The sequence below is a fragment of the Thermobia domestica genome, chromosome 3 (genome assembly GCF_964235325.1).
Source record: "Thermobia domestica chromosome 3, izTheDome1.hap1.1, whole genome shotgun sequence".
Taxonomy (NCBI): domain Eukaryota; kingdom Metazoa; phylum Arthropoda; class Insecta; order Zygentoma; family Lepismatidae; genus Thermobia; species Thermobia domestica.
In genome coordinates this window covers 145,731,463-145,751,592 of record NC_137456.1, presented here as the reverse complement: position 1 = coordinate 145,751,592, position 20,130 = coordinate 145,731,463, and the positions used below count along the sequence as shown (strand labels likewise).

The 20,130-nt window shown below is 36.1% G+C and overlaps 1 protein-coding gene across 1 annotated transcript in view; it reads right to left on the bottom strand.

Moving 5' to 3' along the window:
* Positions 1-18,099, bottom strand: part of LOC145680793 (kielin/chordin-like protein) — a 50,929-nt gene extending 32,830 nt beyond the window's left edge. The window contains exon 1 of the mRNA XM_081751831.1: positions 17,880-18,099. Coding sequence (XP_081607957.1) covers positions 17,880-18,084 — 205 coding nt within the window. The 5' untranslated portion in view covers positions 18,085-18,099. The remainder of the gene's footprint in view (positions 1-17,879) is intronic.
* Positions 18,100-20,130: the final 2,031 nt, after the last annotated feature.

The window sequence follows — 20,130 nt, the reverse complement described above, 5'->3', positions numbered from 1 at the left end:
AATATGGTTAATTAGTGAATTTATCACAGTTAAATTCCACTCACTACATGCTACAGCTACAACTATGTAACAAAAAATAACAACTGTGAAACATGTTCTGAATTACTATTAGATTTCTTACGCTATTATTAAACATATTAGAATAGTAAAAGAGGATTGTTCGTGAAATAGTATATTTGCTCTTGATTTATAACTTTTTCATACGGAAAAAATTAAAATATTGTTCAAGTTTTAAACTTTGCACTCTGCAAATATGTTGCCCTCTAGGCAATGGGACTAATGTGAAATATGGACTAATGTGGACTAATGGGAAATGCTGCACTGTTAGCGGCGCTGAAAACTTACGATTCGATTCTAATATCGAATGATTTCGATATCTTTATGTCGCTACGTAACCACCCTGGGTGCTAATGGAAGCTTAATTGGACTTGAATTGAAAGTAGAACTATTCACCTAAGCGACCACGAAACTATAGATTCGATACTAATATCGACCCGTTTCTAGCATTTTTGATATGTATCCCGACAGTACTCTTTTTCCAGACTGTAAGAAATATAGTTAAAATTGCTCTAGATATATCAGAATTATGTTGAAATACACACATAAATCCACTTTTATATTCTGTATAAATAGAGAGCGAGCGAGCGAGCGAGAGAGGCCGACTCAAGGCATCACCACCTCCACATTGCAAAAGCATATATCAGGAATTGAATTGAAAATCTATGTAAAGACTTTCTGCTGTGGCATGCTTCATAAGGACAATTCCAGTCTGCTCACGTGACCTTTGGGGTTCATGAATTTTTTTTGCGAGCGTTCCGACTTTGGATTCTCTGTTTATACCTTCTGTTTATGCATCGAATAACTTTTCAAGAACATAAATGACATTCTGTATTATGAATGTTGAGGATTACCCTCTATATGACAAATAGCTGCAAATAAATACACTACATGATTTATTTATTGCTATTGAACGAGTTTCTTAACTTGTATTTACATCCTCATATATAATACCGACCTACTGTGAAAATTATCTCAGATGTTATATTTAAAACATAATAATTACTATGTTCTGCAATGATTATGTTATATATACACAACTTATGTATTCTAATGTAATTATTTTATATAATTTTTCATGCATTGCGGAAAATATAATTTAAAAAAAAGGATTAGCCTAGACGGGATTCGAACCCTCAACCTTATGATTTGAAATCCGACAGCTTACCAATGAGCTAACACAACCTTCTAGCGAGGCATAACGGATCTCAAGATAATTATGACATTCATATCCATTACAAACGCTTTTTCTGTTCTACTTTGACTTTTATTTTAGTACTCAGGCGATAATTATGTTCTATTTCTTAACTTTGAGCATTCTTTTACATATGGAAAGATTCCTTAACGTATTTAAATGTTCCATTACGTATGGAGAGCTAAATGACAAACAAGCATGTGCTAACATTAAAAAAAAAAAGGTTTCGAAATATTGTATCATTAAGTATTTCAATCAATGTTGCTTTTTTAAACACTTGGTAACAAGTCTTATTATATATAAAAGAAGAAAAACACATCTGCAAACTTTTTCCCGATTGCAAAGGCTGGCTTGGAGGTTCGAACCTGGCTTACTTTTTCCCGAAGATACCCGAAGCTGGACTTAGAAAATTATTGCCTCAAAACACCAGTAAGGAATGCGCTCAACCTTTTTGAGACAAGGTGTACGTTATCAGATTATTCCTAAAATAATAAACTTTCTTCTATTTCATTAAAAGTGCCTTAGTGTGCTAGCCAGAGGTCAAACCCATCTGTCAGTAACACTTGCCAGCGTGGTTCATATTGTAAAAACCTGGATTTTGTGAACAGCTCAATAATACACGTGCATAATGTTTGTAAGACATCAACGTACTTTTTTGTTAAAAAAAAATTACCATAACCCATATACCAAATTTCATTAAAATTGATAAATTTTACGAGAGTTAGTGGAACAAAGTGTTGATAGACTGGCTGGAAGATACCAATCGAGCCGAAAGGTAAAAGCATCGCTGATGCTCACTTCAATAAAATAAATTAAAAATCCTGATGTGCAGTTCTTCAGTGAATTAAATCTTGTGTTTATATGCAGCGGTTGGTTCGATTTGATTAGTGTTCTTTTCAATGTCGAGGCTATCTAAGACATGATTTAGAGCTTAACGTGGAATCCGAACCACATGCGCTGTCGTGAATTGAACGCGTATCTCTCGCGCCAAAAGCTAGTTAACATATCGTATTTTCAGAAGGAGAATACCTAACTCACTACATCCTTTCAGAACCCACTAAGTATTATTCTATTAGCCTCACCAATCGGTAAATTTGGAGGATAAATAAGGACCAATACTTCCGCTAACACTGCTAAACTGCTTATCCCAAGCATCGAAAACTTATAAAAACAGGAGTTATGCGCTTCAGATGATTGGAAGTAAGTTAGGACTAAAGGATCTAACGTGGACTACCTGTGATTTTATTATTATTATTATTATTATTATAACTATTATTATTATTATTTTTATTATTATAGCCTACTTACTAATAAAATTCCAAACGGAACTGAATAAGGCTATTTACTAAGAACGTAGTATCTTCCAAACGAAGATTACTTGTTTAACGAGTTTCATTATTTACTACAGTATTCCGCAACCTTTTCCTACTCGCGACATAGTTTAAATTGTCCATGACTACACAGGAAACAGTTATTACCCTTTAAAACTTGTATGATTACGAGGCAATATAAATGTGGATTGTAACCAAAACAAATCGAATCGTTCATATTAATTTATTAAATTAAAATTCGTTATGGCAGATAAAAATATTTTCTAGAAATTTCTGTAGACTAGAAATGTAAGAGAAACAACCCTTCGAGAATTTAGATATTACGACTTTCCTTGTCAAACTGGGGCAGAAATTTGGAAAATAGGACTAGCTCAGGAGAGTAATGCTCCCGGAAGTAGGAACGGAAAACAGCTCTGATTGGTTGGCGTTATCTATGTCTTGCCACGTTGCATTCAAATAGCAGAATTCAGACAATTGTTGTTGTCGATCCTCCTGGCCGAGTGGGCTAGCGCTATATGCTAGTAATGAAAATTTCTTTTAGCGTGAGTTCAAACCCGGCCCGAGGAGTTTTTTTTAACTTTTTTTTTTACATTTTTATAACACTTTTTAAATTAAAATACGAAAATACTCAAATATGTGATTTACTTACTTTTGTGCAGATAATTAGTAGTAGTAGTAGGAATGGGTTAGAAGCCCCGCAGGGCTCGTTTTGTTGCCCTTGTACTCCATGATATAAGGCTCGTTTTGTTCCCCTTTTACTAAATGATATAGATTTTGTGACCAACTTAAACTAACTAGGATAGCGCGTAAAACAGCTGGCTAGAGTAGCGCGCGTAAAAACGTACTGCCGGGAGTATTACTCTCCCGAGCGGGTCGTTGGAAAATAGAAATCACAATGACTGGTCTTGCTATTCAGACATAATACCTCTCGTTAATGAGGAGAGGTCTCAACAGTTCAAATCCATTTTTCCCAAAGATTTAGCTTAAAATAATGACCTGTCTGTTGAGACAGATTTAGATATTTGGGTTTATTCTGGTTGGTGGTTGTATGGTTAAAGTTTAGTCAGTTTGTAGCACAGTATATGAGAAGGTAGAATGCAAACCACCATAATGTGTTGAAATTTCGAAGCTATCATGCCACAATTAAACCGAGAATCTCGTGCAGGAAGACTCGTGCCTAAGCTTCCATAGCAATGGGAAGTCTTCACATGATTATTTAATGACTTCCCACGATTATATTCCGAGAACATTTGAGCCTTCTACATAAATGCACTTATGTATCCCTTCGTGTATAAGAAAATTAAAACTTATTTAAAATTTTGAACTAATATTTCAGTAGTTTAGAAGTTTACAGTTCCCACTCAAGTTTCATAATAAATTTTCAGACCAAAGAATTTAAGTAGAATGTAAAACAGTTCTTTTTTTAAATACATAGTTGTGCAGACTGATTTAACATGTTTTTCATTCGTTAGCGACCAAATACTTTTCATGCGTTTTATGGTTTTGATAGTCTCAACATTTAGAATTAAAATTAAATTCAGTTTAACATCTCACCATTATGCCTTTTAGGCTAAGGGATATTATGATTAAAGCAAGTGAATGATGGAAGAATTAGTGGAATGAAAAAGTGGGAGGAAACTCGAGTTTCCGAGAGCAGGCCGGTAGCCAGCCCAAAAATGTAGGGGGGCCCGGCTGAAGTTAGGGGGGCGACCCAAACTTATTATAGTTCATTTGCAAGCCGACCGTGAAAATTTTAGGGGGGTAGCGAAAATTTAGGGAGTCCGGCCCCTTCTAGACCCCCTGGATACGGGCCTGCCGGAGAGTACATTCGTTTACTAATATTCGTAACCACTGTCATGTATGGAAAGTTATTAGAATAAGGAGTTAGGAAGGTTATGTTATTAGAATAAGGAGTTAGGAAGGTTTATTTACGGCTTCTAATGAAGCTAAAAAATTGACACCTCACCTGGGTCTTTGGCATATAGGATCATTTACGATTAATCAGATACTGTTTCTATAGCGACAGTGTTTCCACTCGACTCGAAGACTGAAAAATAGTTTTAAAAAGGGAATTTTATAAGGAAATTAGACAATTTTCTCAGTTACTTCCCTCATGTACACAATACTGGGACAATTTGTACACTCGCTTTCAAACGATATATAATATGGAACAATCAACTATAGGGTGTGCAAGAATGTTTCAAACTAAAATCAGCAAGTGTAAGGGGCAAAAAGTTACCCCCACCCCTATCTTCGGAACGAGTGAGAATAGACCCTATGTTCACATAAGCATTTTTTCTCAGAATGACCTTCCCTATCACCTCCCAAAATCTGACTTCCCCATCGGACACCCTGTGTCTATATGTATATATATAGGGTGGCTCATTTTAATATTTCCACGGAAATCTCAACAACGGTTGAACATAATTTAACCAAACAAAAAGAAAAAATAGGAAATATCATGGGGCACATGGAAAGTGTTGTGCCCCGCATGGCCGTCCTTCATGGGGCCTAGGGCCTAAGATTTTGAATGGAAACATGGGGCGATTGATAGCTCGTTCGATAGATCTTTGAAGCCTAAACAGCTTTGTGGCAAAATAATTTTCATGTAGGTCACCATATTCAGAAGGGCCGTTAAGATATGGTGCCTGTATCAAAACATCCATTACCACTAATATGAAAACTGTTGGAGATAAATGAACAGAATAAAGCTCTTATAGGGAATCAGAGGGTATTTATCATTCCACGACTCGAGAATTATGCAAATATTTACTTAGCCTATACTTAGCTCATATTTCCATTTAAAATTTGAAATTGGGCTCTGAGCTCTCATGAGGGACGGCCCTGGGGGAGGGGGAGACTCAATGCACCTCATGGCATTTCTTAGTTTTTGTTCAGTTCATTTATGTTCAACAGTTTTCATATTAGTAGTTACTGAACGCTTAATCTGGTACATTCATCATATCTTTGTGGCCATTTTGAATATGGTGACCCATATGAAAAATCTTTTGCCACAACACCGTTTAGTTTTTAAAGATTATCAGATGAGGTATCAATCGCCCCATGTTTCTATTTAAAATTTTAATAGGCCGTGGGTCCCCCATGAAGAGCAGCCCTGGGGGGGGGGGGACCACAACATTCGATATGTCCCATGACTTCCTATTTGAATTGTTTGTTCTTTTATATTCAACTGTTTTCATATTAATGGTACTGAACGTTTTATTTGATACAGGCACAAATGTTTCAGTTGCCATTTGGAATAAGTTGGCCCATATGAAAAAATCTTACAACGCTGTTTAGTTTTTAAATATTTATCGAACGGGTATCCATCACCTCATGTTCTCATTTAAAATTTTACATTTAGGCCTTGAGCTCCCATGAAGGGCGGCCCTGACGGGCATCACTATAACTTCGATGTGTCCCATACCATCTCTTATTTGAGTTTTTGGTAGTTCATTTACGTTCAACAGTGAGATCTTCGTGGAAGATTAAAGTGGGCTACCCTATATTTTATATATCTCGAAATGCAAGTTTAAATTGAACTATTCTGATGCTGCAAACAATGTATAATTACTTTGAAAGAATTTAAGAATTCATGAAAGGATGTGATATTTTGACCTGAACACAGGACTAAATTATAATTCAGTGTCTTAAATCTCATGGATTTACACTAAACTGAGCCGCAAATAATGAAATTTAAAAATATCCTGGATCGTATTCAGAAAATCGGAGTCATATTGGACAATACCAAAATCTACACACAAAGTAGATACAGTAAACAAGTAGGTGCCACGGCATATGCGACCTTTACAGAGACTGCTGTAGATCCCGTGGCGGTTTTGTTAAATAGAAAGAAAAAGTAGCTAGGACGTATGCAGGGTTTGGTGCCCTCAGCCTAAACCCGCCACATCCCGACTTTTATAAATTTTGCCTAAGTTTTAAGGGGACCACAGGCGCGCACACACTTGCATGTATAATTTGTTTCATCATACATGTTCGAGTTTTTTTCCCCACACATATAACAACTTGCTGTCTAATTCACTAGAAGAATGAATCTGAAATCACATGATTTTTTCCGCTGTCGTGATTGTGGACGTAAATATAGAACCAACTTGCATGAAGAATGGCAAAACCATAATGCAAGTTACAGAAAAATTTGGAAACTTTCAATATGCATGAATGAGGCCACACACACTATCAACTTGCCTGGGGTTTTATTTTTCCTGCAAGTTGGAGGGTTTCTTCATGCATGTGTGTGCGTGTATGGGCTTCTTTTAGGGCAGTTTTACAAATTTAAATACAATTTATCCTCATTGAATTTCCCCGGAGAGCTTTTGATCCCTCCGAAATAAGTTCCTGCTACGTCCCTGAATAGGATTAATCACATGTTACCAGGCAAGAGCAATATTTTAAAATTTTCTTGCTTTATCCTGCTGATATTTTACAAACTGCTCCTTAGTTTGGATTCAATGAAGTTAACTTGGGAAAATCTTGTTTCAGGAAAACTAGAATTTGCAAGTGAAACTAAAATCGCGTGGAACAGGTTTGTTAATCGTAGTCTATATTTCTGACCTGCGCATACAGGAAACTAAATTACATTAGGTATGCGTTCAGTAATATCGCTCAATTTGCTCCGTCCACAAACGAAAATCCAGGGAAAATGAGCCAGACATTAAGGAAATTCATAAGGATCTATTTAAGTTAACTTAATCTGAATTTTTTTTAGAATTTATTATTATTTTTTTTTTTTTTTTTTTTTTTTTACGGACATTTAGGTTTCCATGGCCAGGACCATGATAATTATATTCGGAGTTTGAAGTTTATTTATACATTTAATGCATTGCATGGACGACCGTAACCAAGGTAATTTTCTTCGGGATTCAAAATCGATCTCTCGCGCCAAAAGTGAGAGTTAATACTTTACGAGAGTTCAGGTGGTCCTACGTTAGATTCCCAGTGGAGAGCACTAAACTCAAATTTCACATCACTCATTTTAATTATCCATCTCTTTTAGCCTAAAGAGCATAATCATAAGACAACGGGCTGAACTAAAAACCTTCCATTTAATTTTTCCGTTACAGTTCTACGAACTGATTTTCTATGGGAGAAAGTTTCCTGTGCAGATTTAACTATTTGGAGAATAGTTAATTTGCTGACATGCATGTTAAAGCATATTGTCATTCATACTGATCTTAATGTGTTGCATGTAAAAATAGTGCCAGTTCAACATTTAAAAATCAGAAATCCTTTGTCGTTGGCTTCACTGCGTGTTAAAAAAAAAAAAAAAAAAAAAAAACAGTTCAAAATCCCACGATTATGCCATTTAGGCTAAGGGAGACTATCAGCAAGTGAGTGATGGAATAACTGATAGAGTGGAAGGAAATCTTCAGTTTTACGTCCCGCGATTATGCCGGTTAGGCTAAAGGAGACTGATGAGAAATGAATGAAATGGTGGAATGAAGAAAGTGGGAGGAACCCACGAGGACTGATTGTCCACCACAAAGTCCAAACGCGCGAGCTTGGATCGAACCAGGGACCCCAAGCACCGGAGGTGAGCGCTCTACCACTAAGCCACCGCGCCCCCGGAAGGAAACTGGAGTACAGCGAGAAACCCATGAGCAGGATGCCCATCACAAACTTACTTGACCGGGAATCGAACCAGTCAGGGCCGGATTTAGGGGGAGGGGTGCAAATGTGCACGTTCGTTGCAAATACACACTATCTAAAATGAAAACCTAGCAGTGAAAAATAGCAACACATTCCGAAACTTTCTGCCATAGCCTATTTCCGTTTGGGGCTTAGAAAGCAGAGCTCTGCAAAAACCAAGGTTAAGTTCATTTTCTGAAGGTTCACGCAAAAGGATTCACTAAGCAAAAATAGCAGAAAAAGGACAATTTTTGTCCTCCATTCCACTTACGACCCTCTTAAAGTACCCCCTCCCCTCCGTTCTATGTATCAGCGTTGTCAGGGGTAAAGATACTGTCGCATGTCACTTTGAAGAGTTTCAGTATGATTGGTTAGTTTGGTAATTATTGGTGCACCTTACCCCCTCTCTCACCAATCCTGGATGCGGCCCTGGAACCAATCAGCCCACGGTTTCAACGTAGAAGTTTCTATCTGGTCTAATCTTCAAGAAACTACTACTGGCAATTTTGTTGTCAATTAGAAAAGATTTGACAATTGGTTTTCAGTATGCAAACACTACAGCAGTATCAAGGACGATATGCAAAACTAACAAGATCCTAAAAAGTCAAATGCAGTTGAATGATAATTTAAGGGCAAAATATGTAATTGTATCACCAATATCCTATACATTTACAAAATTAGTTTTAATTTGAAAATTTAAAATATATTCTTCCAACATCGTAGTTGTCAATAATACTTATTACTTCTTGGCTTTGGTTAAATACCAAAGAAATAAATGTAGACAAAAACAAAGTTGAGAAAGTTATTCGAAAATTGAATATTTTTGTCCCCAATAGGCCAAAGTAAACAAACTGAAATATAAAGAACATTTTGGGATAATAATTAACCCTAGTAAGCGAATCCAAGAAAACCTACGTTGTTCGAGAACAAACAGCATTGAACAAGTTGCCTGAAATTAGATGTGAGTGGTCTATAACAGAGCCACCGCACATCCAGGAACACTTAGTTTTTATGGTTCCTTATACGAAATTGAAATTAAATGAAATTATGTTTACGTCCCACGATTATGCCAATTAGGCTAAAGAAGACTGTGATAATGAGAAATCGTGGAATGAAAAAGTAGGAGGAATCTGGAGAAGCATGAGAAAACCCACGAGCAACCTTGTCCATCACAATATCCACACGGCGCGAGCTGAGATCGAACCAGAGACCCCAAGTACCGGAGATGAGCACTCTACCATTGAGCCACCGCGCCCCCTCCTGACAAGATTTTTTTTTTTCGAATAATACTTTCTAATCTTCTAACCGAAACGTCCAATGAAACAACAAAAGCCCAACGTTAAACCGCCGTGAAGAAACGTCATCCACCTATTTCAAACAATAATATTCACTTCCTTTTTCTGTGCGCAACTAATAAATTATGTTCCAACAGAGCAGAATTCTTTATATATTAGTTCAATGCAACAGAAACTGCTCGGGGGTAACGTATACGTATCAGGCTGATTACTTGATACACGTTATTAGTTATTATTATTAGCACCTTTAAAAAACAGTAAATATAGCGCGCTTAAAATAGTAAGTACGAGGTATGATAAAATTCAAGGTATTTTTTTAGGTTTTCTAATTAAAACTGCAATTGTTTCGCAATGGCAGCGCCCCATTTAACATTTCCTTTCCCGAACTAAATACGCGCAAGCAAGCAATTATTAAATATTATTGAAAGCATATGAAGCATTTAAATAGACTAATTCTAAATATTGCTCCAAGTACCAAGTAAAAGAACAAACCGTAAAGATTTGCAAGTTAGCCAACTAGTAACAAAAATGTTCTACTTTGAAGCAACGCTACGCAGTTGTTACATACCTGTCTTTGTTCCAACTGACTGCCGTACCTAATCTTTTCGCCATGTAATGAACACCGCTAGATGGCAGTATGTTTGCACATAGCTGACCAAGTTGCACAGTGTTGCTAACTCTGCCAATTTGTCTCAATGTCGTAAAAGAACCACTATACACCCATAAGTAGTCTATTTTTTCCAGATCGTCATTTAATACAGAACGTCCCTATGGCGTGGGAGACCCGGGTTCGATTCCCGGCGGGAGCTCATGTGGTTCGGATTTCACGTTAATCAGTAGGTCCACGTCTCATATAGCCTCGCTGCTGAACGAGACGTTAAACTCAAAATCAACTCAATACAGAACGTTATTAATTTTATGTTAAATGAATAAATAGAGTCACTTTTTAGTCTAACCTGCTTTTGATTATTCATTTCTAGTTGAAAATCACTTCTAGCATCTATAATAGATAAAAGTTAGAGTTGTAATTTAACAGAAATTTACTTGAGCTCCAAGAAAGGCTAAAAGTAGGGAATAGTCAGGGGAGATCGAGCCCCTTTCCCCTGTTGTCTCATTTAGACCGCTGAAACTTCCAGACGTTTATGTGTTTTAAAAAGCCATCAAGAAGGTATGGTAGACCTAAACACTGTTTAGTCATTCTCCCCCCAAAATTATCCGCGCCCTCGTATGTTACTGTTATGCCTACAAGCCTGTTGAGTGATTTACCTGGAATCGAACTCCGAACAATATCCGTCCGTCCGTTACTCCACATAATAACTGTCGAACGAAAGCAATTTTTTCAAGTTTTCTTCTCTGTAAAAGATAGCTAAAGTGATTACTTTGGCCGAATTAGCTAACGAAGTCATTCCATTGTCATCTTCACGGTTAACGGTGATTGTAACTGTATCCATATCCCATTTGATAGTATTAAAACTGAGGTAGTTGAAGTTATACATCGCACCGTTAGATGATGGTAAACATTATGCAATGATTAACATCTTCTGGACGAAACAGAAATTTCTAGTGCTTGATATTTTCTAATGTTTGCCAGAGTTAATTTTAAAATGAAATGAAATCTCTAAGTTTTACGCCCCACGGTTATGCCGGCTAGGCTAAAGGACACTGTGATGATGAGAAGTGAATGAGGAAACGGGAGAACCCCGAGAAAAGCAACGCACAGGACATTTGTCCACCACAAAAGTTAATTGGCGCGAACTGGGATCGAATCAAGGACCCCATGCACCAGAGTTTTAACTCTGTACCACTGATCCACCGTCCGGAGTTAATTTTAATGTACGATCCATATACTGTAACTACGTAGAAGGTTATCGGTATGGTTTGTGCATGGATATGAAGGTTCATCTTGTAGATTTTGTGTGTGTGTGTGTGTGTGTGTGTGTGTGTGAACAGCAATAATTTCATTGGCTAAGAAATTGAAATAAAATACATGTGAAATTCCAGAACCATTAAATGTATCTGTCTCGTAATTAACTTTGTGCTTTGACTAATGATCACTTATTTATGTGATAGAAGAAATGAGAAAATTTTTAAGCGTGTGTGGAACAATAGGACAAACGCAATGAGCAAACTAAGCAGGGAGGCGATTTGAAAGCCTTCAGTTCAGTTTTGTGGAGTTTCATTGACTAAATCTCCTTTATATCTTAACCCTGTCTGTCCATGTGTACGTCCGTCTGTCCGGAATGATCTCAACAAATAAGCGTACTTGATGAACCTCCATCAATTTTTTACTAGGATATGATTGATAAAAAAAAAAATGTTTTCAATCGACTTCATTGATAGAGGCGGTAAAAATAAACAATTCTGGTTTTGATGTTGATCACTATAAAGGGAAAATGATAATAGTTAGGGATAACCAATTTCCAGCAGTAGATTAAGCATCCTAAGCATTAGAGGTCCGCACGGGATAGGGCCGAGCCCACAGGCTTGAGCCCGACCCGGCGGCGGGCCGGATTGGAGCCTACAAAGCATATATCACTTCAAACCCGGGGCTCACTCGGGCCAAACTATGTATATTCTGTATCAACGATATTTATTGGAGGTTTGGACCGTTTTTTCTGGAGAACTTTTAAAGCACAACTGCAAAATTAAACTCCTAATTGTTGAAAATAAAAATACAATTTTGGGTAAATTATAAAGTTTCTGTAATTCGGGCTTATTTGATTATCACACGAGCTCGGGCCAGGCACAGGCATAAATGCTAAAACATATTTCGGACTCGGATCGGGCCTTACATTATAAATTCATGGGCCGGGCAGGGCCCGGGCTAAAAGTTCCGGCCAATACAGACCTTTATTAGCATACATTTCATCTCCATCTTAAATTCTATACTAAAACTGAAAATGACAGAAATCCACGACAATTTCCTGTTTCAATATTGATCTACGTACATAGAGCAAAAACAATAAGGGAGAGCTAGAAACGGTTTTAGGAATCGATTTATGGCTATAAGAGAATACGTATTATCTTCTCTCTCAATCCTCTATTCAATCCGGAAGTGGCAAAAACCACCTACTTCCGGTTTTAACTCTGATCCCTATTAAATATAATCAGAATCAGATAGCTAGAAGCAGTTTTGTGCAATGAATTAAGCGTCCCAAGAACATGTAATCTCCACTATAAACTTCGTATTAAAGCCAAAAAGCTATGCTGCTTTCAGTTTCAACATTAATTAAGAAATTATCACGCCATATAAGTCAAACTTCTTCAAGTAGTATACACGTGATACTCGTGTTTATTCACACATGCATTTGGAACGTTAGGTGCATGTCTTGCGTTGTTCGCACAAACTCAACTTAGCAAAAATATAAAAATTACAGTGATTACTGATAATCTCTCTTTCTTCGTTCATATATATATATATATATATATATATATATATTAACGTTGCACTGAAAATCCCTGTTTTACTCAAGTTGCGCTTCTCGCTTCATTTTTCAATTGAGTAGAAAATATAGCTACTATTTGCGAAAAGAACTAAGTGGAATCAACGAGATCTACAGTATAGCAAGAGGTTGTTAATGATTCCGGTTTCGAAACGTAAATAAATGTTTGAATTTGGTGTGCGTCGAAAAGAGAACGGAAATACATTTCTATATATGGGTTATGTAAACGAAGTGTACATTTGAATTATGTTTGGGGGCGCGGTGGCTCAGTGATAGAGCGTTCACCTCTGGTGCTTGGGGTCCCGGGTTCGATCCCAGTCCCCGCCAAGTGAACTTTGTGATGGACAAACACCGTGCTCGTGGGTTTTCTCGGGGTACTCCCGTTTCCTCCCACTTTCTTCATTCCACCATTTCACTCATCTCTCATCATCACCGTCTCCTTTAGCCTAACCGGCATAACCGTGGGACGTAAAACTCAAAGATTTCATTTCATTTTTTTGAATTATGTTTTTAAATTACTTAATCATCATAAGAGTTTCAAAAAAGAAAAAAAAAAGTAGCTCGATATTGTTACAAGCCGCAAATGTCATTGAACAACGGTGAAATGAAAAACTCGAGGGAACAACGGATAACGGTTTTGTCACAAAACCTAATTTTCTTCCTTTTTTTTCTGTAATCTTGATTCCTGAGTCATAACCGATCATCTCAGAAAATCAATTTTAGTTTCGATCCCGGAAATTCGTTTCGGTACCGAATTCGAAACTTTTTTTTTTTTAATCATCAGAAAATATCATTCAGTTTCCGTGATAGATTTTTTTAGCGGAAAGTAGGGGTTGAATAGATACCGGTGGCGAATCGAAACCCAGTATAACACCTATCGTTTCGGTTACCGTTAACAACAATGGTGTAACGTCCATCGTTTATGAAAAGAGACTAAATAAGATTGATAACGCTCGTAAATGATTGATATACAAGATTTTTGAGAAGAAATCTGAGAAGCAGTAAGGGAAACGAATAAACTCAGAGTGAACTTAACAAACCCAATATTCTCCATCACAGACTTACGAGAAACAGGAACAAAGAAGTAATACCAATTCTAATCTGGTATTGAAATCATTATTTTTAATCTTATTTTAACTTCTAGCTTTACTAAATTTTACGTGATGAACTGGCAACTCTTACAGCTCTTATTGCGTAATGAAACATCACATTGCATCACAAAATCTAAGGAGTATGAATGAAGTCATAGAACGAAAATAAACTTTAAAAATATGAAAGTAATGATGATTAGAAAGAAGGAAATAGTATCAATTATGCAATTAGGAATATAATACAAGTTACAACTGTTTTGAAACTTAGGTAGTATAAATGAAGAAAAAAATACAAGTGCAAATCAGAAGTAAAATTTATTACAAGAAGAGTGTAAGAAAGTTTGAAGAAAGAAGTAATTGACTGAGGCTTTACACTGCTTTTAAAATATGATCAGAGAAACTATTGTTTAACCTCGGATTCCGATTCACTACTTGTATTCCAGACAAATGCCCCCAGCAAGAATCAAACCAGGGAATACGCCACACCAGCAAGCACGACCGTTAGCCACTTGACTAGCATGAGGTATGTAGGGAAAAAGAGCTGAAACATGTTTCGTGAATCAAATGTTCCGCGATATTATGATGGTAAATACGAAAAAGAATGTAAAAATGATACAGAGATATGGCTACGAGAAATAGGAAACTTGAAGCGGTAATCTCATTAGAAATAGTGAAAAATTATTTGCGATTTTTTTTTTTTTTTTTTTTTGAGTGTGTGTGTGTTTGACCTTTGCGTTCTTATGCATCATTGAGGTTATAAAGGACCGGACCTACTATTCACATGTGCTTCAAATCACCACCAGCACTTGAATTTTATATAAGTGAAATGAAATGAAATATTTATTTTTACGTCCCACGATTATGTCGGTTAGGTTAAAGGAGACGGTGATGATGAGAGATGAATGAAATGGTGGAAGGAAACGGAAGAATTCCGAGAAAACCCACGAGCACGGTGTTTGTCCACCACAAAGTCCACACGGCGCGACCTGGGAACGAACCAGGGATCCCAAGCACCGGAGGTGAACGCTCTACCACTGAGACACCGCGCCCCCTTTAATTAGTTGCACAAATCGTACTAGGCATACAATAATCCATTTACGATTCCCGTATCGCATTATAAGTGAGTGTTAGTTAAAGTGTTTTTATTTGTGAAGTCTAAACTCTCATTTCATCACCGAAGCTACAGTATATAAGACGTGGATTTAGAGCTTAATGTGAAGTACCCGCCTCTGTATTGCGTTCGTCTCTTAACACTTTGAACCTGAACGTGATACTAGTATCAAGGTATTTAAACTGCCATTGCACCAGCGATGGTTGCTGTCGAATGCTAGAAGGCTAACTAACCATTGCATGGTCAATAAAGCAATGATTGACCAAAGCAATTAAAAAAAAAAAAGAATGAATTTCATTCCTAATCTAACAGACTATTAATATCCCCGGCGCAGGGAAAGTTTAAATATTAGAATTAGAATCACGCTAAAAAAAAAATGTTTTTACGTCCCACGATTATGCTGGCTAGGCTAAAGGAGACTGTGATGATGAGAAACGAATGAAAATTGTGGAATAAAGAAAGCGGGAGGAAATGGGAGGACCCTGAAAAAGCCCACGCACACGGTGTTTGTCCACCAGAAAGGTCACTCGAGATAGAATCGAACCATGCACCAAAGGTGTACACTCTACCACTGAACTACTAAGACCCCAATCATGCTCGAGTACAAAACATTTCTGACAGGAAACGAATACAGGAGCACGTGCATTATAAAAGTTAAAACATGGTTTTATAGAATAACTAACAAATACGTACTTTAAACTGTTACTGTTGTTCTCCAGAATTTGTAATTGTTCATATGACAAAAAATTTAAAATCTGTTATGTAACTAACTAACAATATGTCATCATTATTCAAGGGTAGTGAAATATCAATTCAATCAGATTAATTTTACTTGACTTAGGAAGATTTTGTTACAGATGATTCGAACCTCAACCGTACTTTTTGCATCGTGTCCCAGTATATTGAGAAAAAATATATATGTTTATTCTGTTCTGTCTATGTAGAAATTCTGTTTTTAATAGAATATATTGCTCCTTAGTTAAAAAAAAAAAGCGTCATAGTCATACCTCCATGACACTTTCTTAGTTTGAATTTGTTTTATTATTGTCATTAGAGAGGTAAATTCAGAAAAAAAATCCGTATACGAAATTAATTTGAATGTTTACAGTACTTTTAGAGCCGGCTACCGGGAGACATTCCATCTTAGCTGGACGATAAAGAAACAGTGATGTGTGATAAACATATCTACTCTATTGGGCGGACCTTACATGTGTTTGATTCTTAAATAGATGTACTAAAATGATTCCTTTATTTTCTTTTAAGAATCTGGTCATGAAATATTTTCTATTTCAAGACATAGTGGATGATAGTCAAGCTAAAAAAATCAGTGCAATTCTTAATTAAAAATGTTATCTATAAGATAATATACAAAATCTTAGTAAATCGCAGATTAAGAAATATAATATTTTTAATTCTATTATTGAGCCACACTAACTTAGTCGGGAATACTGGGCTGCCCTGGGTTCGATCCCGGAGGGGCAAAAAATTGTCTTTTATCAATTTGTCTTTGAGATCACCTAAGTTCTTTTAAATGGGTGCCTGCGGTAACCTGGAGAAGTAAAGGAGGCGGTAGAAGAAAATGTGTAGCTTTTACCTCTATACACAGCCCTTGTCTGTCCCTAAAAGGGTGCAAACTTGACTTCAACTAATATGCTCTGCGCAAATGTTATGATGTTAGACATATAACATTCTACACATGCTCACAAGAAGAGAAATATTTTCTTCTTGTCTCGAAAACGAGAAGAGAAACGAAGAGAAAAGTACTCTTTTAAATTAATGAAGTTTAAATTGTATTATGAATCATGCAATAGTAAAACAGTATTTGAAATCTAAGACAGGGGTGAATTAGTCTCGGGTGAGCTCGGGTTCCTTATGAGACGAGACGAGAAACATTACAAATTATGTGTCGTTATCGAGACTAGACGACAAAGTTCACAAGTCTCGTCTCATAAGCAACCCGAGCTCACCCACGACCTTCGAAAGACAGATTGAGAAAGCCGTGGTGGCTCACCCGAGACTAGTTCACCCGTGTCTTAGATGTCAAATACTGTTTTAGTACTGTATTACATGATTCATAATACAAAAAACTATAAATTGATAAAGTGATAATACGAACAGAATGATGAGGCCTTATTGATGTTAAAAGACACGCAAGTCATTAGGCAATAGATTCCGATAACAAATATGATTTAAATGTAATTATAACATATCCTTCGTAGATCGCTTTTTGGCGCGGAATTTATTGTATAACTTCTAGACGAAGACAAGAAAAAAATCATGGCCTTAGTTTTGTACATAAATTTAGAAAACGAGACGAGAAAAAAACTATTCGAAAATTCATACGAGAAAATACTTATAAGAACGAGAGGAGAAAACCTAGTTTGTGTCTGTCTCATCTTCTGAAATAAACAGAACAGAACAACAATCTCATCTTCAGAACAACGGTTCTGAAATAAAAGAATGTTTTGCTACTATATGTCTCTTCATCAGGTTCCAGATGTCCTAGAAATGTGAAATGTATGTAATTCTGAATAACAACTTTCTTTAAAACATAAAAAAAATAATGTTATATGCTGTTCTGAGTAACTTTACAAAAAAAAAAAAAAAATGATAATAACCATATGATCATGCAATAACAAAGTCAAAAAGTCTCCAGAATAATTTTAGATTAGTAGACCAAAAGATATAGATTAACAGACATTGCAAATACCTTGTATATCTTTGTGGTTGATCCTGAAACTTCTGTTGATATGTTTTTGGTGAAGTCCACTCCGTAGCCCCTCACCGAATATTTGCAATAAGATATGTTGAGCGCTTTTATTATGGGAGGGATTCCCGTTCACGTGAAGATAGCCTGTCCCTCGATATTGCTCCAGGACAACAAAATTTTCCAGAAAGTCAACAAACAACGTCATGCATTGTTTTCTTCACAGTACTTCCTTCTCCTTGTCAAATAATACAAAATCGTTTTACGTTATCTGTAGAATCATCAGATTCTTGTGCTTATCAACAAATACTCATTTAGCAATAGGACACAGAATAAACAGGAATAATTCATGAGCTTCCAATATGTGTCGATACTCTTCAATAGATTTTAGCAAGATAAGAAAATGTCAATTCTTTACGCTTGGGAAATTGGCCATCTGTTATGAAATATTTTACAGCATATTTTCTTATTTACGTCAATTAAAACTTTCTATCTACTAATTAATTTACAAGAACGATTATCGAAACTGCCAGGCCTTGTAACAGCACACTTTATATAACGATGAGAATAATCATATGAAACGTGGTGTGGACATAAGTTCCTTACAAATATTGACAGCCTTGGATTCAAACTTCCTTTCTCTTTCATTTTAATAAGGATTATGGACCCCCACACCGTTGGTGGGAAGAGATTTGCGCGTGATTTCTCCCTGAAATGCAAGTGAATCAATAATTGAAGTTAAGTTTCCAGACCAGAGCAGTTTTCTAAATCTAATTCTTCAATATTTTATTTACGCATTTATGTTTCGCAACTTATATTGTATAGGTGCCTATACTACAAGTGTACAGCAAAATAGAAAAACAGTTTTATCATTTTTGCTAAAAGCTATGCCATGGTTATTGAAGCTCTTGAGTTTTTTATTTTTTTTTAATTTACTTTAGACATACCCAGGAACGTTAAATGAAAGCCACAAACACTTCCTTTATTTTCTATCTTATATGCATCCATTATTTTTCTGTCTCTGTGGCAGAAAGCTGTCTTCACATTCGGAAAGTTATAGGTTTAAAAGTCCCGCGGCTTGGTAGCCTGAATATGTTTTTTCACAGAATTTTCCTCAGTTATACCAGATGAACATCGGTATAGTACCATACAAAATCAATCATTGGGAGAGATTTGTCAATACATTTTCCTTCCCCTATTCCGACCTGAGCCTTAGCTGCCAGGACACAAACAAATTTAAAAAAAAATCATAGGGTTGTGATATTTGTCGTCCGTCCTTGCAAAAAAAGAAAAAAATCCTGTTGACGCCCGTGATGAGAATATTCCACAATCGTCTCCATATTTCATGAAGATTGATGTTAGTACTTAATGTTAGAAGACATTAGTACACACATTATATTAGAACATTTGAAATGCTTAATTGCTACTCAGTTTTTTCTTCTTCGGGCACTTTTTCCCCATATGTTATTTCTTTTTCCTTTTTTCTACATATTTAGTTATCGAAATTCATTCTGTCAAGCGTACGCAATAATTTATAACTTGAAAGCTACTGGCACCGCTTAGTTTATAAAATAACAATATACGAACAGACTTTAATAATCTTGACTAGAGTACAAAATCGTAACAGTAGAATTGTTGGTAGCTTGAATTAGAGTTTAGCGTTCTGTTCAACACTGATGCTGTATGATACGTGATACAGCTTAACTTAAGATCGGAACCACACGAGCTTCCACAGGGGATCTAACCCGAGTCTCCCGCGTCAACTAGACTTACGCTAACCCAGTGTTGGCTAACTTACTTGTGAGCGTTACAAGTTACTTTGCTTTTCCTTAAAATGTAATGCGTTACGTTTAGATCCGAAACTTTATGTTTAAAAAAATTCTTATTCAATTTTCCGTACTACTACCTATTATTATTATTATTATTATTATTATTATTATTATTATTATTATTATTATTATTATTATTATTATTATTATTATTATTATTATTATTATTATTATTATTATTATTATTATTATTATTATTATTATTATTATTATTATTATTCAAACTGTATAATAACTGATCAACGGGACTCGAGGATACGCAAACTGATCTGAAAGAACTCCAATATTATATACCATAAACGAACGATTTTCTAATAATAAAGTAGGTCTGCTGATCAGAACACAGTTTATTCATATTAACCCCTTACTCTATATCGTTATAATGGCACCCTAGCTGTTGATAAATATTTCCCGCCGTTCCACTT